The 22,544-nt window shown below is 51.8% G+C and overlaps 11 protein-coding genes across 11 annotated transcripts; 7 read left to right on the top strand and 4 right to left on the bottom strand.

Annotated features, from left to right (window-relative positions):
- Window positions 1-155: 155 nt before the first annotated feature.
- PtrM4_009090 (Atrophin-1 multi-domain protein) lies at window positions 156-3,070 on the top strand (the record flags this gene model as incomplete). Its single annotated transcript, XM_001930882.2, has 2 exons — window positions 156-258; window positions 453-3,070. The coding sequence occupies 2 exons, from the start codon at window positions 156-158 to the stop codon at window positions 3,068-3,070; spliced, it is 2,721 nt and encodes a 906-aa protein (XP_001930917.2).
- A 1,606-nt stretch (window positions 3,071-4,676) lies between these two features.
- PtrM4_009080 (SPS1, Serine-threonine protein kinase) lies at window positions 4,677-6,725 on the top strand (the record flags this gene model as incomplete). Its single annotated transcript, XM_001930881.2, has 4 exons — window positions 4,677-5,502; window positions 5,549-5,848; window positions 5,895-6,279; window positions 6,329-6,725. The coding sequence occupies 4 exons, from the start codon at window positions 4,677-4,679 to the stop codon at window positions 6,723-6,725; spliced, it is 1,908 nt and encodes a 635-aa protein (XP_001930916.1).
- Window positions 6,726-7,461: 736 nt separating this feature from the next.
- PtrM4_009070 (DASH-Dad3 multi-domain protein) lies at window positions 7,462-7,907 on the top strand (the record flags this gene model as incomplete). The annotated part of the gene is made up of 2 exons (XM_066102916.1): window positions 7,462-7,574; window positions 7,670-7,907. 2 exons carry the CDS (start codon window positions 7,462-7,464, stop codon window positions 7,905-7,907), a joined length of 351 nt encoding a protein of 116 aa, XP_065965118.1.
- A 220-nt stretch (window positions 7,908-8,127) lies between these two features.
- On the bottom strand, window positions 8,128-9,455 carry PtrM4_009060 (mitochondrial 37S ribosomal protein uS5m; the record flags this gene model as incomplete). The annotated part of the gene is made up of 2 exons (XM_001930879.1): window positions 8,128-8,348; window positions 8,408-9,455. 2 exons carry the CDS (start codon window positions 9,453-9,455, stop codon window positions 8,128-8,130), a joined length of 1,269 nt encoding a protein of 422 aa, XP_001930914.1.
- A 279-nt stretch (window positions 9,456-9,734) lies between these two features.
- PtrM4_009050 (TrmA, SAM-dependent methyltransferase related to tRNA (uracil-5-)-methyltransferase) lies at window positions 9,735-11,414 on the top strand (the record flags this gene model as incomplete). The annotated part of the gene is made up of 1 exon (XM_001930878.1): window positions 9,735-11,414. The coding sequence occupies one exon, from the start codon at window positions 9,735-9,737 to the stop codon at window positions 11,412-11,414; it is 1,680 nt and encodes a 559-aa protein (XP_001930913.1).
- Window positions 11,415-11,644: 230 nt separating this feature from the next.
- Window positions 11,645-13,187, bottom strand: PtrM4_009040 (actin; the record flags this gene model as incomplete). The annotated part of the gene is made up of 5 exons (XM_066102915.1): window positions 11,645-12,547; window positions 12,599-12,685; window positions 12,735-13,009; window positions 13,064-13,086; window positions 13,153-13,187. 5 exons carry the CDS (start codon window positions 13,185-13,187, stop codon window positions 11,645-11,647), a joined length of 1,323 nt encoding a protein of 440 aa, XP_065965117.1.
- An 861-nt stretch (window positions 13,188-14,048) lies between these two features.
- On the top strand, window positions 14,049-16,097 carry PtrM4_009030 (Asparaginase; the record flags this gene model as incomplete). The annotated part of the gene is made up of 4 exons (XM_066102914.1): window positions 14,049-14,221; window positions 14,285-14,484; window positions 14,535-15,797; window positions 15,847-16,097. 4 exons carry the CDS (start codon window positions 14,049-14,051, stop codon window positions 16,095-16,097), a joined length of 1,887 nt encoding a protein of 628 aa, XP_065965116.1.
- Window positions 16,098-16,538: 441 nt separating this feature from the next.
- PtrM4_009020 (HpcH, 2,4-dihydroxyhept-2-ene-1,7-dioic acid aldolase) lies at window positions 16,539-17,561 on the bottom strand (the record flags this gene model as incomplete). The annotated part of the gene is made up of 4 exons (XM_001930874.1): window positions 16,539-16,906; window positions 16,963-17,280; window positions 17,336-17,423; window positions 17,487-17,561. 4 exons carry the CDS (start codon window positions 17,559-17,561, stop codon window positions 16,539-16,541), a joined length of 849 nt encoding a protein of 282 aa, XP_001930909.1.
- A 507-nt stretch (window positions 17,562-18,068) lies between these two features.
- On the top strand, window positions 18,069-18,458 carry PtrM4_009010 (uncharacterized protein; the record flags this gene model as incomplete). The annotated part of the gene is made up of 1 exon (XM_066102913.1): window positions 18,069-18,458. One exon carries the CDS (start codon window positions 18,069-18,071, stop codon window positions 18,456-18,458), a length of 390 nt encoding a protein of 129 aa, XP_065965115.1.
- Window positions 18,459-18,488: 30 nt separating this feature from the next.
- Window positions 18,489-19,922, top strand: PtrM4_009000 (uncharacterized protein; the record flags this gene model as incomplete). Its single annotated transcript, XM_066102912.1, has 3 exons — window positions 18,489-18,630; window positions 18,682-19,538; window positions 19,593-19,922. 3 exons carry the CDS (start codon window positions 18,489-18,491, stop codon window positions 19,920-19,922), a joined length of 1,329 nt encoding a protein of 442 aa, XP_065965114.1.
- Window positions 19,923-19,979: 57 nt separating this feature from the next.
- On the bottom strand, window positions 19,980-21,881 carry PtrM4_008990 (uncharacterized protein; the record flags this gene model as incomplete). The annotated part of the gene is made up of 1 exon (XM_066102911.1): window positions 19,980-21,881. The coding sequence occupies one exon, from the start codon at window positions 21,879-21,881 to the stop codon at window positions 19,980-19,982; it is 1,902 nt and encodes a 633-aa protein (XP_065965113.1).
- Between the last annotated feature and the right edge of the window lie 663 nt (window positions 21,882-22,544).

Genomic DNA, 22,544 nt, shown 5'->3' with positions numbered 1-22,544 from the left:
AAACGATGCTAAACCTTTGCAGGATATTCGCATCACACCATCTCAACCCTTCTCGCCTGTTCGGCTCGACATCTCATTGGCCCTAACACCAACGGCCCAATTAGGTTGGCGACTTGTAGCCTGCGGTACTGGCCTAGGGTAACGGACCATCAACGATGTCTCTTGCATACAGGGTAGACGAACTGCTTGCGCTTCGCGACTCGGTATCTGAATCAGCTGTATCGATTGAGAAGTTTCCCGATGAGGATGTAATCAGAGGTCAGTGATTGGCTTTTACTCTTCGTCGCCACTCACTGTTCACTTTCACCGTTCTTTCAGATCAAGTGTGGATCTCATTTGCGTCCGCAGACACCAGATGGTCTTCTCGCTTCATGCCCCACTTCATCCACGCGTGTTCTATTGGCTTACTCCAACTCCATAATGTGAACAAACGCTGACCTCCTGTCCTCCAGAGCACGTTCTACGCCCATCAGCGTCCGCATCAGCAAACCTAGCAAGCAGGTCGTCGAACAGAAGCTTGCGTGTTCCTGTAACGGTATCTCTCGCTGGCTTTGGGTCTCAGAAGAAACCTTCGCCAACACCGTCGATCAAGCGCGGGAAAGCCGAGAAGCTTCTCAAAGAGCACGGCAGTCCACCCGGTCTACGAGTAACCGCGGGTGGCCGAATAGTTCCCAGCGACCTTCCACCGCTTGGGACGTCCAGATACGGCGACAGCACTTACAGGCCACAACAAGCACTGCGTGCCGCCCCAGGCAACATAATGCCAGCACAGGCTCAGTCAAACGGCAACAACACAGCCCGCATCGAGGTGATTGGCGGTCAACCGGTCATATTTGTCGGGGATCGCATGTATGCAGTACCAGCAGAAATTCCTTCCGTTGGACCTACCGCTATGGACCCGACAGTCAAGCAGATGCCTGATCCTTCAGCTTTGGCTCCTCATAGCGCCATGCCAGGACCTAGCTTTGGCCCGTCACGCTCCAACACTCACACACCATTTGCCGGCATGGACATCGCCACACTCAAGACGCAACAAGCTTTGAAGAAACAAGAGCTGCGTACGGTAGAACAGACTGAGGTATTGCAAGCAAGTCATCAAAGCGAGGCGTGGCGTGTGGGCATGATTGAAAAGAAGCGATGTCTCATCGTGGAGCTTGATGCGCTGAGGAAGCAGATAACGGCCCTTGAAGCTGAAAACACCGCTGTCCATGTCAACTCATTTCCTGGCCCGATTGGTACCGGTTCAGCAACGATGCCTCCGTTTGGAGCTCCATTCCAGCAGCCCTTTGCTGCTTCCAACTACCCATTTGGTCCCGCCAATCCATATGCAGCTATGCCAATGTATCAGCCCCAACCGCAGTCTTTCGGTGCCTTTCCAAGCTTCCCCACAGCGGAGCCAGCACCGTTTGTTCCACCACCGACAAACACACCACAGTCCCCTCCAGGATCTGCCAGCCGTCGCTCTCGTGCCATTGAGATCAAGCCTCCACCGCCCGAAGAAGCTAAGAAGGCTTCTGCGTTGAACCCGAAGAGCCCTACCTACGAGCCAGCCACAAAATCCAATACGACACAAGGAACTATGCAGCCTACTGCCTCATCTCAGCAGCGCTCAAACTGGCAAGGCCAACAAGTGTTAGAAACGGGAAATCGTCAACACCGAACTTCGTCACAGAAACATAGTCTATCTAGCATCGATACCATGGACTTTTTCCCTACAAACACTCATGAGCACTCATCCACTCGAGTAGCGCCACAGAGCAACGAGAACAAGCACTCGTCCAACGAGAACACGGCCGTTCCATCTACCCCAGAGAAACTCTGGCCTGCTAGCCCATGGAACGAAGGACACTCGGGACGTTCAAGGAAGCAAGAGGCAGCACCCAAGCTCACTTCATGGCCGGAAGTATTCGGGAAGCAGCCTTCACTTTCATCCCTGGGCAATAGTGCTGCGGGCCAACAGTTTTCGGCTATGCTGGAGCGTGCTGGTACCACAGTAACCTCTGCTCCAAGCAGCAGCGCAGCTCCACGAACGAACTCGGATCAGCGCGGCGGCACAGATGAGAACTGGCCGTTCCCTGGAAAACCTGTGACGCATGTCCCATGTACATACCAGGAGGGCTACCAGGCAGGCTATGACCACGTTGGTATTCCTGATAGCCCTGAGGTATTGCAAGGCTACATTCAAGGTCTTTTGCACTTCCTCACGGATGAAACGAAGAAGCGCCAAGCAGAGTACCAACGCGGTGCTGAATCCAGGACTCCTTCGCTACGAGGCCTCGTTGCTGGGTCTTTACCTCACGATTCGGCCGTCAATATGAGCATCAACAACAACAGCATGAATGAAAGTCAAGAGAATAATCGCCGTGTAGCGTCAGAGATACAGTACCTCAATGCTCCCGTCATGTTCCCGCCGCGAATGAAAGACCAAGGCATTGCATTTCGTGAAGAGAGACATTCGAACGGTGGATCATCCCAGCAACCGTTTGGTACCCAAATTCAAAATCGTTCCCAGAACACACCGTGGAGCATTCAACGCTTTTACCCCACACCCAAGGAACTGAGCTCAAGCGAATTGGGCGGATACAGCGGGCCTGGTGCTCGGTCGTTTGCTAACCATCGCCTGTCAGGATTGGATGGCGCCATGGACGATCTGTCAGAGATGATCAACGAAACGCGCATTGACGAGGGTCGTCGTTCTGCTGCAGCAGACAAACGCTCCAATGAGACGCCTGGTGTGGAATATGAAGAGAGCGAGGCATCATGCTTCAAGAGTAGCAAAGGCAAGCAGAAGGCTGCATCCCCGGCAAAGACAATGGACATTGAGCGAGACATGACAACGACGTCGTCGCCTGCACCTAGCTCGCCAAAGAAGGGCGGAGAACAGTCGCCTGCCAAAGCAAAGCTCGAACAGGTGACTAACAAGTTCCGACGGAGTAAGAAAGACGACCCCCGAAACATGTCTCCCGACGAGCGTAAGACACGTTCAGACAAGTGGCGACAGCGCTTCCAGCAGCTCAAGAGGACGGAGTTGGAAGAGACAGAAGTACATGGTGCGAATTCACGCACTTGAAAGTCGACGTGGTGAGCCGGCACTGGCCCCTGTACGTACGGATGCCCGTCCGCACTTGCGAAGCAATCAGCCTCGGTATGTGTCAGAAGGGGTGGATATTTCGTCTTATCGACAATATGTTTCGAGGGCCATGACGACAAGGCCGTTTGCAGAGTTTCAACAGCAGCAGTGGTACATGATGGGTTTGGTCGGGTGGATTACTGGTTAAGAATTTGTTTTGTTACGGACGGACTGGGCCAGAACAGCGGCCCATGACGGTGAAGGAAAAGTGTTAGCGGTCTTAGTCACGGATATCAGGTATATGATTCAGCCAGGACATGTTAGATAGTCAACATGGCCAGCGATTGGGTATTTGCATAATACAAAGTAATACAAAGTCTGGTCTTGGTCATGGTATCGCATCTGTGAGTGAGGCGAGGCGAGGCGAATGTGCACGGGCGATGTGTGGGAGCGGCGGATAGGATGCGAAACGCGCGCATTAGCTGGTGTTAGTACAGTTCTAGAACAGATTGGCGATTGGCGTTGAGAGAGGGTCATGGTCAGGGGATGATGGAAACGGCCGAGAGGTAAGTACATACTAGGTACGGGGTCATGGACTCGGGTCAGCATTCAGCAACGCGGAGTTGTGGCGCTTCGGGCAATGATGTGGCCCAGTTGATGTCAAATGTTGTGGCAGCAGTTGTCGAATATGGGCCGCCGTGTTTGGTGCGATGACGTGCCACTGCTTCCAAGGTTCTGCGTTGCTGATAAATGCGAATGGGCGTGGGCGATGCTAGCGGGTGTGGATGCAGACTGCAGAGTGCGCCGGTCGTGGGGAAGGCACGTGCTGCGACGGTAAGTACACACATACGTACATAGCGGGCGGCGCAGCAATTGCGCACTTCGGCAGGGACGAGGGAATTTACCATGGGGGCCGATGCTTTGAAATACACCATGTACTTACAAATGAGGCCGACGTGATATTGATATGGTGTTGAGTCGGACCGGCCCTCAGGCTGGCCGGCTGCAGGTGGGCTGAAAGGGTAGCAGTAGTGAAGGGCTGTCGATAGTCCATCGCCTCGCCCGCGTCTTCCAGACAAGCATCCGCATCTCACAGGCCCCACCTGCCCTCCGCCATCATTCGCCATTCGCCGCTGCCCTAGCTCGTACCCACGACGGCTCTGCTTTCCCATCCTAACACCACACCACACCACACCTGCACCGCTCCCTGCACCTCTCCGCTCCTCTCCCCGGCTCAGCAGTGAACGTCTTCGCTCTTCGCTGCATGCACACGTTCTCGCCCATTGCCCATTGCCTCCCGTCTCCCGTCTCCCGCCTGTGCCAGCGCCTCTATAACGGGCACATTCTTTCGCGTACCGCCGTCCCGGACGCTCCAGCCACACTCGCCCGGCCGCCCTGCACTTTGACCTCATCCCAACGTGCCATGTCCCACTGACCCTGGAACGCGCCATCGTCAACCACCCCCCCGAGTCTCTGTTGTTCCGTCGTCGCCTCGCCTTGCCACATAGATACATCACTCCTCCCGTAGCCTACTGCTCCCTGCCGTCGACGTTGTGCGACTGCTATGACGCAGCTGTTCACCTCGTCCTCACCAAACCATACCACCATGACCGAGAAACGGACCTTCTCGGGCAAGGCTCTGTCCACCAACAAATCCATCAATGGCAAGGACGGCCAAGTCTCACAGCGCATCAAGAACTTCTTCCGCATCAACAGCAGCAGCGACACCCGGAAGCTTTCCGATGAAGGCAACGCGCCTGGCAAGAATGAAAAGTCGGGCTTCCGCCAGTCGAGATTCATTCCTCACATTACCCGCAATCGCTCGCAGACGGTTGCTAGCGAAGGCAACCCCCTAGACGACTCCGTGTCGCCGACCGCCCACGCCAACCCCTACTTTGCCCACCAGGGACCACCGGCCCTACGCCATCACAATGAAGGCAGCGTGCCCCCATCTCCCCCAGACACACCCGCGATACCCAAGACGCAAGTGAATGGTGTCACTGCTTCGGACGACCATGCTACGACGGCTGGGAAGGAGGAATTGGCAAGGAAACTGCGAAGGGTAGCTTCTGCTCCCAACGCCCAGGGCTTGTTCTCGTCAGGGAAGTCTACTGAAAGACCGCAGACTGCAGAACTTGGCAAGCAGCCCGTCCTACACCACCCCAACTCGTCCACCCTGAGCATGGTCGAAACAAATTCCGTCGACTCGACCCATCTGCTGCCCACGGACGCCAGCAAGCCGATACCTTCGCCGGGCCAGATCCGACAGGCGGCAGCCTTCAGGAGGACTTACAGCTCAAACTCCATCAAGGTCCGCAACGTCGAGGTTGGCCCGGGCAGTTTCGATAAAATCAAGTTGATCGGTAAGGGTGACGTTGGCAAGGTATACTTGGTGCGGGAAAAGAAGTCTAGCAGGCTATACGCCATGAAGGGTACGTGAGGCGTGTAGAAACACTAGCCTGTGCTAACAACAGTTAGTCTTGAGCAAGAAGGAGATGATTAAGCGGAACAAGATCAAGCGTGCCTTGGCCGAGCAGGAAATTCTGGCTACCAGCAACCACCCCTTTATTGTTACTCTATACCACTCTTTCCAGTCCGAAGACCACCTCTATCTCTGCATGGAATATTGCAGCGGTGGTGAGTTCTTCCGCGCCCTACAGACCCGACCCAACAAGTGCGTCGACGAAGATGCCGCGCGGTTTTACGCTGCCGAGGTCACGGCTGCATTGGAGTACCTCCATTTGATGGGCTTCATCTACCGTGACTTGAAGCCAGAAAGTACGTCACGGCCCACCTCTGCGGCGACCACAGCTAATTTTCTTAGACATCCTCCTCCATCAGTCCGGTCATATCATGTTGTCAGATTTCGATTTGTCAAAACAATCTGATACTGGCGGTCGCCCAACCATGATTCTAAGTGGCCGAAGCGGTACTTCCTCCAATAACCTTCCCACCATTGACACCAAATCATGCATAAACAATTTCCGAACAAACTCCTTTGTCGGCACTGAAGAGTACATTGCGCCAGAAGTCATCAAAGGCTGCGGACATACGAGTGCGGTCGATTGGTGGACCCTTGGTATATTGATTTATGAGATGCTGTACGGAACTACGCCCTTCAAAGGCAAGAACCGTAACGCAACCTTCGCCAACATTCTCCGAGACGAGGTGCCATTCCCAGAGGGTTCTGGTGCGCCACAAGTGTCAAAGTACGTTTGCGCATACATATTCTAGTCGTCTTGTACTAACAACTTATAGCCTCTGCAAAGGCATCATCCGCAAGCTCCTAATCAAAGATGAAACCCGACGACTTGGATCCCGTGCCGGCGCCTCGGATATCAAGACTGCACCATTCTTCAAGACAACACAATGGGCGCTGCTAAGACACATGAAGCCACCGATCATCCCACACCAGGGCCAGGGTATCGAGACTCCCAACTTCCGGAATGTTAAGGAGTCCCAGAGTGTTGATATTGGAGCCTCGAGAGTCAAGGGCGTGCCTTTGGACTCTGGTCTAGCCACGCCAATGGGCGAAGTGGCAGATCCATTTGAAGAGTTCAACAGCGTCACCCTTCATCACGATGGAGACGACCATCACCACGACAGCCACGATTCCAGTCAATACAGCCTGACCCAAACCAGTTCTCATCGGTAGGACCGTGGGTGATTCACAAAATAAAGCATTGTATGCATAAGGAGAGGATCTCCATGTGTGATATTCTCTCGACTCCACTCATTCGCGTTCCACGGATAGTAGACAAACAGGTCTTTTCCAACAACGGCGTTTCAACGGTGTTATACTTCGTCTTCTTCGTGGATATTGTCTCGGGCCTTCTAGTCATCATCGCAATTGCAGCAAAATATTTCTGGCGTTGTCTGTATTTCATTTTCAGAGCATGGGTTTGTTGAGGAGCATGTGGTCTAAGGGCGGAAGCAGCTTAGACAGTAGGCAGGAGTGTGGGTGAAATAGGTTGTTGTAGGAAAGGAAAGGGGCAATGAGGAAGTCATTTTTGAAAGACTGATGTCGTGATGCTGCTAAACTGATGTTGGGTTGTGACGCTTCTGAAATGTGCATGGACCACGCGGAGTTTGCGGGGAAGACGCGACGAGTGATTCGCAGATGCCCAGCAAACAACGCGACCAAACCGAACAACTGTCGGATCAACGCCCCACCAAGAAGCCACTGATAGCACACCCTTGGGTGTAGTTACTGCAGCAACTCGCAGAGTGACGCGAGTCTGAGACGCTTTATCTTATACACATACACATTTACAGTGCCGAACAACCCACGCCTTACACTTTACCAAGGCGCGCAAGCAGCACAAGCAGTGCTTGCCCGCAATTGACAAGACACGAACAACGAGAAGCGAAGACAAGTTACAAAAGACAAAATGGCCTCCGACTCCCCGCCCGACGCTCACCTCTCCGCCTCACAAATGTCCTCAGGCTCCAGCGACGAAAGCCTCACGCCCCTCGAGCAAGAAGTGCTAGATGAATATGCCAGGTTACTCGGAAACTTGAATACGGTAATTTTCTCCCCTCTCCTGTTCTTCCTCCCTCCCAATCAATAAATCTGACAAACACTAACCCTCCACGCAGATGTCCACCCTCCTCCTCACCCTCTCCAACGCCCCCCAGCGCCGCCATTCTCGACGGCCTGCGGGGCCTCGAACGCAAGACATCACTTGTCTTCACACTGTTGAAAGCGAGTGTTTACTCGATTGTGTTGAACCAGCAGATTGATACGGATTTGGGTGAGGGCGTGGTGAGGGAGAGTGAGGGGTTGCAGAGGGATGGGGGAAGAGGGGAAGGGATTATGGATTTTGGGGATGAGTAGATGGATGGGGGGAGAGAGGACAAAAGTGTGGATATGATACCCCGGGCGCTGTGTATAAGAAGGCAAGATGATATGATGGTAGATGCTATGCATACAAAGGATATCTACAATGCTACTATATTCATACCAATACCAGTGCTATAATGGCATGTGTACGGTACAACTCTATTCCAGCCATATGATACAGGATTCACATGTTCATAGACACAAAAGTAAACTTCTAGTGAATGGATCCACCATAGTAAACCTTGCGCACGTCAACCAGCTTCTTGCCTCTCGCCCTGGCAATCTCATCGGGTAGCCGCTGGTTAGTCAGAGCTTCCCACGTAGCCTTGATGACGTTCATCTTGTTTCTTGAGCGGGGTGTTTTAGCCGACAGGTCTTGGAGGCCGGCGGCACGGGCGAGTTCGAAGATGAGATGCTGGACACGGAGACCGAAACCTGGTTTTACAACGTTAGACTACAAGGCTATGAGCAGAGTGGGAAGAATAAGTCTTTACCTGGTGGTCTCGCGAAGAGCTGGACTTTTGTCGCGCCCACCTTCTTCTCCAAATCTCCAAACGTTGTCCTGTTTTCATACCGAGGTACGGGCCTTAGATTTCTAATCGCGCTCATCACGCTCTGTTTCCGCCCCTCGTCGGGTTCCACGGATTTTCCCTCTCCAATGCCCAACAAACCGTCATTGTTCCCGGCAATGGTCAAGTAGTATAGACTCCTGATCTTGCCCATACGCGTCTGGTTGGTGACGCCGTGGACGACGAGCGTCTTCACCTTGATACCACGCAACTTCTGCTTGTCCCAGCCCAGGTATTGCAATAGTCGCTTTTGTCGTGGGTCCTCCTCCTCTTCGGACGACAGACGGCGCGTCTGGCGGGCCATGCGGTTCTCCACTCGCGGTAGATCAGGTGCGATGACCGAGTGTCTTTCGTCACCTAGTGCCCGCAATGCATGTGGGTTCTTGGAATAGTACGTCGCGCTTGGATCCAGCGTGGCTTGTGTGATTGCTGCGTCCATGGCATTGCGCAGCTGCGATTCGTCTTCTGGAATACCGTCCGGGTACATTTTCGCCAGGTTCTCCGTCGCAAGGCGGGAAATGTTTGCGTCGCGCTCCACCTCGTTGGCGATTCTGAAGGTTTTCTTGCCAATAATGTCGTCGCCTGTCAGTCGCTCCGGGCGATCCGTCACCGGGTCGACTTCAGCGAGGTCATCTTCGTAATTGAGACGCCATGCGTCTGTTCTCCGCTGGCCTTGTATGAGGACATCGCGGGCGTCGATTGTGGATTCTGCGGCTTTGATGGCGGCAATTTGCGACGGCGTATACTTTTTTTCTAGGAGCGCTGTCTCCGAGGTATCGAATTTTGGGTATTCCGTCTCTGCGGCTTCGTTGAGGAGCTTGAGCTCTTCGGCCTTTATTGAGGGGTAGTGCGGTCTCTTTTTGCGGGCTTGTCGAGGTGCAGAAGCGTGGAAGGTGCGGTGCGGAGGTGGTCTAGAAAGCGTCGTAGATGCTGCTTTGGTAAAGAGACATCTTGCGGGGCGGCAGACACTCATTGTTGCCCTGGAACCTCCTCTTGAGGGCCAATTGAGTGCAGCAAGGCGGTAATAGCGGGTGGCCTGCGCACCTTGGTGACGATCAAAGTGAAGTTCGGAAAGTTCAATGTTGACTAAGCGGGAGGGCAGTAATTGCTTCCAGCCAATCGCCGCTCTGCCCATCTGAGTGACTAACTTTTCTCAACTTTGAACATTTGCTGTATGTGCTCACGAATTCTTACTCGACCGCTTCGGACACTGCTGGCCAGTAAGCAGTATTCTCAAATTGCCAGATACAGAATGGCTTCATCAGCAGACAATGTGGCGCCTATTGAGAGCAACGGCGCAAAGAGATATTTCGAAACACCTCTACGAAGTGAGGAGGGATCACGAGGCAACTACAGATTCAAGAATAAGCGGATGAAAAATGGCCATGCTGAGCAGAGTACAATCCTCAAAACGAATGGGACCAACGAGGAAGTCTTACTCGAAGACGTGACAGCGCTCATTAAAAATCTCAATGTGCAAAGAGAAGGAAAGGAAAACTCGACCAACCTGCCAGAAAGGTTCACCGAGATCCAAGTTGAGATCAAGGAAATATCATCGACAGGAGATGGTATCGGTTTTCAGCAAGGCGCAGAGTCGGACCAAGTCTACGTCGTGCCCTTTAGCGTACCAGGAGATGTTGTAACCGCGCGGCCACACAAACACTTTGAGAAGGAAAAGTACTCCATGGCTGATTTTGTAAACGTCATAACGCCCTCGCCTCACCGTGATGATTTGCTAGTCAAATGTCCCTACTTTGCCAGTTGTTCAGGTTGCCAATTCCAAATGCTACCCTACGACTTCCAGCTGCAGCACAAGAGGTCCATTGTTGAAAAGGCCTACAAGAACTTTTCAAATCTACCTCCTGAGCCCATTCCCACCATTGGCGACACTATTGGCTCACCACTCCAGTACGGATACCGCACAAAACTCACTCCCCACTTTGACGGCCCACCAGACGCCCGCCGCAGTGATGGCCGCAACGGAATCAAACGTACCTTCAAAGAACTCCCACCCATCGGCTTCATGAAGAAAGGAACCCGCATAACAATCGACATAGAAGACTGTCCCATCGGGACAGATGCCGTACGTGCCGGCAACAAGCGTGAGCGCAATCGCGTGGCAGACACCCTTTCCACGTACCACAAAGGCGCCACACTACTCCTCCGAGAAAGCACAACCCGAGTCCCAAAAGCAGACTACGACGTGAGCAAAGAAGAGGACAGCGACGCTATCGTCGAAGACAGAGGCGATCATATCCACATCAAAACATGTACAACGGACTCCAACGCAAAAACCACAGAATACGTAGACGACTTCCAATTCGTCAACCCCGCTGGTTCCTTTTTCCAAAACAACAATAGCATCCTCCCTGTCTTTACACAGTACATCCGCGAACACATTTTACCCTCGACCCCGGGACACAAGATCACGCATCTCATCGATGCATACTCTGGCTCTGGGCTCTTCACCATCACGCTATCGAGCTTGTTCAAAAGCTCACTCGGAATCGATATCTCGTCCAGTAGCATAGAATCTGCATCTACAAATGCAAAGCTGAACAATTTGCCGGAGAGCTCGACGCGCTTTATTGCTGCAGATGCGGCGAGGTTGTTTGCATCGATCGAGTCGCCGGCTGAGGAAACGGTGGTTATGCTTGATCCGCCGCGCAAGGGCTGTGATGAGTCTTTCTTGCGCCAGTTGGTGCAGTATGGTCCAGCGAGGGTGGTGTATGTGAGCTGTAATGTTCATACGCAGGCTAGGGACATTGGTGTCTTGGTCGGTGGCATGAAGGGAGTTGATGGCGGGTTCGGAAAGGGAGAGGGGTGCTATGAGATTGAGAGTTTGAGGGGCTTCGATTTCTTCCCACAGACGGGGCATGTGGAGGGTGTTGCTGTACTGTCCAGGAAGGCTGGTGGGCAGAAGAAGGAATAGGAAGCTCAGGCGTGATGGCTTTAGGCAGTGCGATGGAACGTCAGTACGTACTGTGAGGATGCGCTGTCTGTCGATACAGTTAAACATTGTTACAAACCATCAGTGTGTATCACGGGCTTTTCAACTCTTTGGCTGATAATCTTGTCATTCTCGCTAGGTTTTGCTAATTCTCATGTTCGCTCAATAAGCCATTCCATCATCTACATGGGTCTCGGAAGGTTGCAGTCTTCTTACGTGCTACCAGGTCCGCCCAGCAGCGCGAATCTTCGGACAATGCTGGGACCAATCTCATCATACTCTGCCTTGGTGTGGCAGTAGCTCTTGAACTCGGGCGTCTGACCAAGCAAGCTGCCTCCGAACCATGGGCCGTGTCGTTGTCTCTTGTGTGTGATGACTTGCACATCCAGACCACCGCTCTTTGCACCTCCACTCCGCGCTTCTGATGCCTTGATCCTAGCATCCACCATGTGCCGGATATCACGCTGCAGACGTCGGCCAAAGTCCTTGTATAGTGTTGAACCACCTGAGAGCACAATGTTCTTGTACAGTCCTCTGCGCACATCGATAGGCGAGGATTGAATAACGGTGTCGACGATGGTGGGTAGTGGGGTCAGGAAATCGGACGAGTAGATCTCAGGGTTGAAGAAGATCTCAGGCGCAAGGAAGCGTTCGTAACCGACGTCGACGGTTGTGGTCTTGCCATTGGGGTAGTTGACGACGTGTTTCTTGAAGCGGTCGTCTGATTCACGGTCGAAGCGTGCGAATTCCTTGACAATATCCGGGCACACGTAGCAGTATTCCTCCTTGATGCGTTCTGCAGTCTGGAGAGACGAGTCGGGCTCACCACGTTCTCTGAGAAGCGACTGTACGAAGTTTGTAATGTCGCGACCAGCGATAGGGACACTCTTGATTGAGGAACCAATGACGTAGCCTTCAGCAACGGGGATAACGTGCGTGACACCAGCTCCGGAGTCGATGACGGTACCCGTAAGGGATCGATCCTGCACCTTGGAGCTTGTCCACGAGGCCGCCAAAGCGAGCACAGCTTGTACGGCGATGTAGAGACCGGCGACGTTGAAGGACTCGAACATAATCTCAGCGGTCGCTTCGCGGTTCTCCGGAGGGTTCAATGGCTGGAAGTACATTAGTCATGCACCACTAGCGTTTGGGACAGCATGGCGTACTGGCTCGGTGAGTAGGAAGTGGTGGTCCTCAGGCTCCACTCTCAGGTACTTGAATATCGAGTTGGACCAGAAGCGCTCCATTAGATCCTGCAAGCCATCAGCATTCCTTCTTTGAAACCCGTATGTCTCTCCGTACCCAATTGTCGATCTGGCCATGTCTGATTGGGTAGTTGATGCCATAGCCCGCACCTCCGGCTGCGGCAAGAGCTTCGTCACCAATGAAGAAGTCGAGATCCTCGGTGCCGCGTTTGCCAGAGAGATGTCCGCCAGGTCCAGCTCCACCGGTCAGATAAGAGGGCTTGTTCGCGACCGCTGGGCGTCCGGAGCCTGACGTACCGCTACCGCCCGTTGGGCCTCTGGTAGCTATCGCAGTGGGAAAGACGAAGGATGGGGAGTCGTTGCCGGCAAAACCTAGGGTCGGTTGTTACTACGAGTAATGCTAGTCGAGATTAATCCATCGCATACCAAGCTTCGAGTATCCCGTACCGCTACGTGCCAGCGTCAGTACTCAATCGCAGTGTGGGTGCCCGTGGGCAGCTGGCAGCGCTACTTACTTGTCCATGACAACGGCGGGGGTTTGGGACGCCATTCTTGCTGCTGCTTGGCGCAAAAAACAATATGCAGAGCAGCTCAAGTATTCCTGTGGGTGCAGGGGAGAGCGAGCAAAGGGTGCAGAGGTGACTTTGTCAGAGGTGTGATGGCGGAGGTCGGTGCATGTGGGTTGTCCTCGAATCAGGCGCCGCCCCGCTCCGCCCTTGGCAGCGGAAATGAGCTGCAATAGCGGGGAAACAATGACTACCTTTGGTTGGCACCTACATAGTGTACCTCTCCTTCGTGCATCCCTGGATGCTCTTTCTTGCTCAACCTGACGTGCCTGCTATATGTGTCATGCACACCAAAGTGCATTAGTCAACCGTAAAGCTTAGACAGTTGCAAAGGAAGGAGCCATCAACAGCTCAACACCGACATTACTGCTAACTTCTCTCTCACTGACTGTGCCCCTACAGTGCTCACCGAGCATCTCTCCCACTCTCACTGTACATCCGCCCGACCCAAATTTTCGCTCCTCCATCGGCTCGCCCTCTTCATTAATTCCGTATTCTTCTTCCTCTTCCTCTCAGTCTACCTCTGCAGTTCTCAGGCTACGTATATTATCGACCTGACGTTTTCTCATTCTCAAATGATCACTTAAAGCCCGTATCGACATTTGGTTCCATACCGCTTTACCACATCTCCACTCAATCGCTGAGTCAGTCCCATCTTCGCCAGAGGCACCTCGTGCGGACAACAGGCGCTGCCTGTGAACTTGTCCAAGCTTCCAGCTCCAGCTCCAACAGCCAAACAGCCCCACGCTCAAGACTCATCCAAGCCCCGTACAAGCTTGGTGATCCTGGAGACGCTCGGTCCCCGTTTCCGAGACTTTCGTCGGCGCTTTTCCACACAGAAAAGCATGTCGGCCCACAGTCGTCACTACGCACCCATAGATGGCGCATACATTGACACGCACACACGCAAAGCTTCGTGTAGCCCACCTCCCAATGAGCTGTGTTGCATATATGTTCACGCCGGTGCAGGGTACCACAGCCACCAGAATGAAAAGATCCACCTTCAAGCATGCAACGAGTGAGTACTGGGCCTCGTCTATCATAGTTCACCATGAATAATTATGATGCTGATCATATACAGTGCGGCACAGCTGGCTATGATGATATTGAAAAACGGGGGCACATCCCTAGATGCCGTCGAGGCTGCCGTCAAGATGCTCGAAGACAGAGAAATCACGAACGCTGGCTACGGAAGCAATCTGGCCATGGATGGTGTTGTAGAATGCGACGCCTCTGTTGTTGATCACTACGGACGCAGTGGGGCTGTTGGAGCTGTAGCTCGTAAGTCTTTAGGTGCTGATAGTTGTCCGTGTACTAACAAATTCTGACAGAGATCAAGAATCCTATCTGCCTAGCACGAATGGTCCACGACCACACTATGGATTCACTGACGCTCCGCCGGGTTCCTCCAAACCTCTTATGCTCCCAAGGTGCCACCGACTTTGCTGTAGAGATGGGCATGCCAATCCTACCGCATGATGCACTGGTTTCACCAGCCGCCAAGGAGCGCTGGCTGCGATGGCGTGCGGATCTCAAATCTGCCGAACACAAATCCAGGAAGAGTAGTGCGCATCCGTCTTGCTGGAAGATCAGGGATAACGCGGCACCTGAAGAGGAACGAGCCCAGGCGCGTATGCGTGAACAGCATACCGAGAACCTGCTGGGAGTTTATGCACCCCTGCTGTCACCGTCTGACGACATGATGTACGATGAAGACCATAGATTTCCTTCTGATCCCTCTTTGCCTACCTCTGAGCGTTCTTCGAGCTCATGGATCAGCGATGAGCAATTCACTACCCCTGGAACATGTGACCGAACATCATTGACCGACGACAGTTGCCCTCCCGCGGTTGCGGATGCTTCTCGCAATGCCTTTGTCAACAGCACGCAGCAGTTTCCTAATCTGGGTCAGTATCGAGACCGAGTTGGCGATGTAGCTTACGAAAGCATTATGGAAGATGTTCAAATGGGAGACGCGTCTCATGGACCAATGCACGCAGAATCTTCGCGCAAGGATTGGTCCGATGGTTTCAGCGAAGACTCTAGGCGTACTGCCAATTTGGAGACAACACAGGATAAGTCATTGGAAGAGCTTCAATCTATCGTCGCCAACACCCCTTTGTCCCCGGCTTCAGAAAACCGCGAATCAGAGTCTCGATTTGCTCAGATTTCAACACCCTTAAACTGCATTGAAGAGACAGCACTGCATTCACCAACGCCACCTGTCTCGATTCAGAACAAACCAGGGGAAGATCACATCACTGACACTGTCGGAGCTATCGCCGTAGATCAATGGGGCAACATTGCGTGTGGCGCTTCTTCGGGAGGTATCGGTATGAAGTTTCGTGGACGCGTCGGCCCAGCAGCTCTCGTCGGCGTAGGTGCTGCTGTTGTCCCCGTCGACCCTGATGACCCGGACCACACCAGTGTAGCAACCGTTACAAGTGGAACCGGTGAGCATATGGCAACGACAATGGCCGCTACTGTATGTGCCGAAAGACTCTACCAGAGTGTGAAGAAGAGCCCGGGTGGGGACTACGTGGAGGTTTCCGAGGACGAAGCCCTAAAAGCGATGATCGAAAACGAATTCATGGGTAAGCTGACTTCCAAGTGATAAGAAATAACTTGTTAACATTACTGGAGGCCATCCTAGTGTCAAGCATAGCAAATCTGCCGGCGCTATCGGTATCTTAGGCGTCAAGAAGATGCGTACTGCTCTGCTGCTTTACTACGGACACAATACCGACTCATTCGCCATGGCATCCATGTCTTCAGATGATGACAGGCCCCTATGCTCAATGTCTCGTAGCAACGGCAATGGCCAGATTGCACAAGGAGGCCGCATGCTGCCCATCAGACGCCACAAGAAGACGAAGTCAGGGTCTCGCCGATAATTCTCACGTCCTATGAAGGAGTGAGATGGTTTCGATGTCACTTCACTCGCCATCCTGTCACCACTTTCAGAAGAGGAGCTCATGGCTCATCCAAGTATGGCTTGTTTGACTATCCATTACTTCCCTTCTCATAGATGTACGCCTGTAGCCGGCATTCCTTAGTGGTCATATACCTCTCCATGCATGGCGACTGTCTCTTAATATTCCTCCCATAGAGCGAGTCATAATTCTCACCGATAAAAATAATTACATTGCTTTCTATACTCATGCAGATGCCTGGTGGATATTTTCTATATTGCAAAAATAAGCGATGCTTATTCTCAGGAGATTACACAACCTTCTACTGTTCGGATGGGGAAGACAAAGTGTAGATTGCACGAAAGAATCCCAGAGAAATCAGAAACACAGTGATAGATTCCAAAGCATCAATGAAGCCTCGCCTTACTTCCCATCGTATCCCTTGACACTCGTATCGCCGCTCCCCTCCACCGCCCCAGTAGCGACGCTCAAACTCTGTTTGAATGCTCCTATAATACCCATCTGATCCGTCAGTATGCTAATCATATCAAAGCCCCGATCTGCATATCTCCTCGCATCCTCTCCGCTATTACAGTACATGGCGACCTTCTTCCCCTCCGCATGCGCCGCATCCTTGATCTTCTCAATCGCCTCCTCCAACTCCGGGTCGAGTCTGGAAGTCAAAATCGGATGACCAATGTTATTTCCCAGATCAAACGGCCCGATCAACAAACAGTCCACACCCGGGATGGCGGCAATTTCACGAACATGTTGCAAAGCAGACGCCGTCTCTATCTGCACAATCGTCACAAGTGTACTACAAGTCGATACGTCAGCGAAAGCTCACCTCCTCCATGTTTGGGACTTGAGGGAGGGATGGGAACACGTAACTCGTTGGCGTGCTGTAGGTAGTATGTCATAGATTCGTTATTGAAGCATTGAACCGAGAGCGGCGAACCGAATCCTCGCGTCCCCTGTGGCGGGAATTTAGTCGACGAAACGAGGCGTTTGGCATCGTCGACTGTGTAGATTAGAGGCACGACGACGCCGTGTGCGCCGGCATCAAGGGCGCGCTTTACCATCCACGCTTCATTTGCGGCGATGCGGACGAGGGGGGAGACGCCGGCGTGGGCTATTGCCGTGACAGCTTCGTGCATCTGCGAATCTGGGGTTCTGGGTTTAGCCAGGGGTAAGATTGGGGATGGGTAGAATAGAAGTACCATTGATGTTGCCATGTTCGGTATCTACGCATATCCAGTCGACGCCTGAGCGGGCGATTGCTCGGGAGTGGTTAGTTCCAGGGAGCATCTTTAGATTCTCTCAGTATTCGACCTGGAGATAATTGTATTGACGTTATTAGAACGGTCTTACCTGCCATCCACCAAACGTTGGACCTCCCTTTTGGAAAGCCCTGTATATCCGGCTTTTGTCTTGAAGCGTGTTCATGGTGATTTTCTTAGAGTAAAAACGTGGAATTCTATTGTTGCAGGAATTCAGGACTTGGTAAGACCTGGGAACTGATACAAGTTTTGGGGGGATGGAGCTTTTTCGTGCGAAGAGTGACATGTGCTGGGTTTTATGCAATGGATTGATGTGTTGTTGTTGTACCCCTCCTTCGTTCAAGAGTGGTGCTTACCCCACATCCATGCGGAGACGAGCACTACAGTGCACGGTCACCAGATGATCACCAACGCCAGTTGAGCACCCCAACAACTCAATATACTCAAAAAGATGGACTTGTAGAGCCCCCACTAGTCGTGATAAAATTGCGTAAATAATAATTAATACTATATACAGGCCTGGGAAAGTCTTGCGCTAGTCAAATAATTTTTTTGTGGGCTGGATTGGTCGTGAACGGCGACTACCATGTCCGTGCGCGTTTTGGCCACGTTCGCGTTTTGGCCACCCCAACACAACAACCACCTATACAGAACACGTCATAACTCCACCACCATGGATCCGATTCAAAAAGCGATTGAAGAAATCGAATCGCGCGCATTAGGCGCACCATTCTCGTACTCAGAAGTCGCAAAAAGACATGGTGTAGGTCGCCGTACGCTAGCTCGAAGACACCAGGGCCAAAACCAGCCGCATACGCTCGCCCATAGAATCCTTCACCCACACCAAGAAACCGAGCTGTTAAAGCATATTACGACGCTTACTGAGCGACGTACGCCCCCTAAACGAGCAATAATACGCTCCCTTGCGTCGTCTTTGGCTGGTAGGGAGGTTTCAGAAAGCTGGGTTACTCGCTTCATCAACAGAAACCCAACCCATCTCATCTCACGCTGGCAGACCGGGATAGACCGCAATCGCCACAAGGCTGATTCAGGAGCTAAGTAAAGCTTATACTTCGAGCTGTTACACAGTAAGATGAAGGAGTACAATGTAGAGCCCTCTTACATCTTTAATATAGATGAAAAGGGCTTCATGATTGGGGTAACTGGGAGATCGAAAAGGGTCTTCGACAAGAGGATATACGATCGAAAAGGGGTTACAGCTGCTGTTCAGGATGGTTCTAGAGAGTAGGTGACGGTGCTAGCCTGTATCTGTTCGGATGGTACAGCTCTATCGCCAGCGCTCATCTTCCAGTCAGCTGCTGGAGCCCTACAATCGAGCTGGACGGACGCAATCAACAAAGAAAAGCACCAAGTCTTCATCAGCTCATCCCCTTCTGGCTGGACAAACAACGATATAGGACTCGCCTGGCTTAAGGAGGTTTTTGAGAGAGAGACTAGATGGAAAGCTCGCTCAGGATACCGATTACTACTCCTTGACGGCCATGGATCCCACGTAACTATGGATTTTATCAACTACTGCAATGACCACAAGATCCTGTTACTCGTGTTTCCTCCTCATGCAACCCATACGCTTCAGCCGCTTGATGTTGGGATGTTCAAGCCTCTCTCAACTACCTACTCAACTGAGCTTTCATCCCACCTTTATAGAAGCCAGGGGCTTATCCCAGTAACGAAAGGAGACTTCTTTCCCCTCTTTTGGAGTGCCTGGGCTGCTGCTTTTAAGCCTCAAACTATCATGAAGTCGTTTGAAGCAACTGGGATACACCCACCTAACGCTGAGGTTATACTCCGAAGATTCCGCAAAGAGGCATCAAGCTCAGATGAAAGCTCAACTTCTGTGCTTAGTGCAGAAGACTGGCTTAAAATCAAGACTCTTATATCTCATCAAGTGCGAGATAAGGACGCAAAGGATACAAAGAAGATTTACCGAAGTCTCCACCATATCTCAGCTCAACTTAGTATCCTAAGCAGTGAAAACAGGGACCTCAAGGAGGCTCTTTTGGTGAAAAAGAGACACAGGAAGAAGAGCTATACTCTAAACGTCAACAACAACCATAAGTATTATGGTGGTGCTCTTCTTTGGTCTCCTCATAAGGTCCATCGGGCTCAGGACGATAAAGCAGTTCGACAACAACAAAAACAACAGGAACAACTTCAGAAAGCTGAGAGATCTCAGATGAAGGAGCAAGCTCGGTTGTACAAGCTTCATCAAGCTCAGGAGAAGCGTGTTGAGAGAGAGAGGCTCAAGGAAGTGAGGGAGAAGGAGAGAGCCGCTAAGGAGGCTGAAAAGGAGCGCCAGAAAGCAACTCGCGACGCTGAAAAAGCTATACAACTGTCCCAAAAGGGTAAACGCAAGGCCTCACAAGCCTCTAAGCTACCTAGAAAGCGTCAGAAACGTGCCGTTGTTGTTCCATCTCATGTTCAAGCTGAGGAGGCTGCATCAGCCGCCCCAGCGCGTACCACCCGCCTTGGCCGCAAAACTAAGCTACCAAGTAAATACAAGTAGCACAAGTTAATCGCAATGATATAATTACTACAACTCCACAAGATCTCGCATTAATAGCTATTGTTGCTGGTGATACAGCCTCATTTTTCTGGTATCTTCATGTTGTTGGGGTGGCCAAAACTCGAACATGGCCAAAACGCGCACGGACATGGTACGCGCTGGGGTAGCTGGTGCAACGCTTGCGACTCCTACCACAGCTGGAGCAACCCCAACACGCTTTTGACGCTTTGTAGCTGGTTTATGAGGTTGTGAAGCTTTGCGCTTACCCTTTTGGGGCAATTGTATAACTTTTCTGGCGTTGTTGAGGGGCTTCTGGTGTTGTTTCTCAGCCAGTTTTGCAGCAGCTACCTTCCTCCGCTCCTCCCGGAGTCTCTCACGCTCAACACGCTTCTCCTTCTGTAGTTGAAGCTTGCAGAGGCGAGCTTTCTCCTTCATCTCAGCTATCTCGGCTTTTTGAAGCTGTAGTTGTTCGGCTTGTTGTTGTCGTGATACCTGATCATCCCGAGCTTGTTGTACACGCTTGGGTGACCACAAAATAGCTCCCCCATGATACTCAGGATGGTTATCAAGCTGTAGGGTGTAGGACTTGTTATCCCGTCTCTTCTTGATGGCTAGGGAGTTTCTGAGACCTCTGACCTCGCCGCGGAGGAGTGTATTTTGAGCTGCAATGTGGTGCAAACTTCGTTGAAGCTTCTTGACGTCCTTGTTGCTCTGATCCCTCACCTCACGGCGTACAATTGACTTGAGCTTGAGCCAATCCTCCCCGGAGAGTACAGAGGTTGAGCTCTCTTCTGAATCTGATGCCTCCTTGGCAAACTTTTTGAGTACAACCTCTGGGTTGGGTGGGTGTATACCAGTTGCTTCAAAGGACCTCTTGATGAGTAGAGGTTTGAAAGTCTTACTCCAAGCCCTCCAGAAGAGCGGGAAGAAGTCTCCTTTAGATATATTAAGTAACCCTTGGCTGTCTTGAAGGTATTCAGCCAACTCAGTTGAGTAAGCGTTCGCGAGAGGTTTAAACATCACAACGTCAAGCGGTTGAAGCGTATGGGTAGCGTGAGGTGGGTATACAGCTAATAGGATCTTGTGGTCGTTGCAGTAATTGATAAAGTCCATAGTAACATGGGATCCATGGCCGTCAAGGAGTAGTAATCGATACCCAGTTGAAGCATGCCGTCTGGTTTCTCTCTCAAACACCTCTTTGAGCCAAGCTAACCCAATATCGTTGTTGCTCCAGCCAGAGGGAGACGACGTAGTAAAGACCGAGTGCTCCCCTACTTGTATAGCATCAACCCAGCTTGATTGAACAGCTCCATTGGCTCCCTTGAAGATGAGTGAAGGACTCAGAACTGAGCCATCTGAACAGATACAAGCCAGCACTGTTATCCACTCAGTTGAGCCATCCTCAAGTGCTTGGCGTACCCCCTTTTGATCGTAGAGTGCCTTGGAGAAGATACGCTTTGTTCTGCCAATCCTTCCAAGTTGAAACCCCTTCTCATCCATATTGAATATATGGGTGGGCGAGATGTTGTACTCCTCAATCTTATCAAGGAGAAGCTTGAAATACAAGCTGTACCTGGCTCCTGAATCGGCTTTGCACCGTTGTTTGCTCATCCCCTTGCTGTAGGCAGAGATGAGATGGTTGGGATGCCGGCGGAGGAACCGGGAAACCCAGGTTTCTGAAACCGCTTTTCCAGCCAAAGATGAAGCAAAGCGTTGTATCATTAACCTCGTAGGTGGCAAACGTCGTTCAGTAAGTGTCTGTATGTACTTTACAAGCTCGGTTTCGTGTTGTGGATGGAGGGAGAGCTGGCGCACGCCATAGGCCTCGGTTTCGCCCTTGTGCCGTCTCATCAGCGTCATACGTCCTACACCATACTTTTTAGCAATTGCTTGGTACGAGAATTCATCTCCTGGTTCGCGTGATTCGATTTCTGCAATCGCTTCTTGAATCGGATCCATATTGGTTGAGTTATGACGCGTTGAAGTTGTGTTGTGGTGGTGGTGGGGGTGCTCAACTGGCGTTGGTGATCATCTGGTGACCGTGCACTGTAGCTTATGTGGCTTCCCATGGAGATGACGATGGCTACACATTTGGCTCTGGAAAACGGCGATGTCATAGTAATTAGATTGCGAGGTAGGAGCGTTCAACTTCGTTCAGAGATGAGCGTGGTTATTCCAGTAAGTTGTGTGAACATCAGCCATGCTATACGATCGGCATTAAAGTCGCAACCATACCGTCGGCCTGTAATCGTTGTCGAGCATGGTTTGATACGTATACTTTATAGGATTTAGAAGAAACCCAATTCAACAACGATGTCCAACAAGAGCGACACCGTCGATCGCAAGAGCCCTGTTGACATTCGCTATTTGCAGTGACATATACTTTGTACTTGATTCCGTACCGAAAATATGCTGCCAGGCAGATATCCCGGTACTGCATGATCTAGTGATTTTGCGCAGAAAGCATATCATGTGTATATCGTAGAGTTCAAGACCCCTCAGCTTGATCCATCAACTTCATGACATCTTCTTCTTTAAGACGATGCATTAGCTTGAGTGAGGACTCGGTGGTTTCTCCAGACCCAGCCTTGTCGATGTGGATCTATTTGAACATTCAGGTAC

The sequence above is a fragment of the Pyrenophora tritici-repentis genome, chromosome 1 (genome assembly GCF_003171515.1).
Source record: "Pyrenophora tritici-repentis strain M4 chromosome 1, whole genome shotgun sequence".
Classification (NCBI taxonomy): Eukaryota; Fungi; Ascomycota; class Dothideomycetes; order Pleosporales; family Pleosporaceae; genus Pyrenophora; species Pyrenophora tritici-repentis.
The sequence above is the reverse complement of the archived record's forward strand: the minus strand, read 5'-3'. Positions and strand labels throughout refer to the sequence as shown.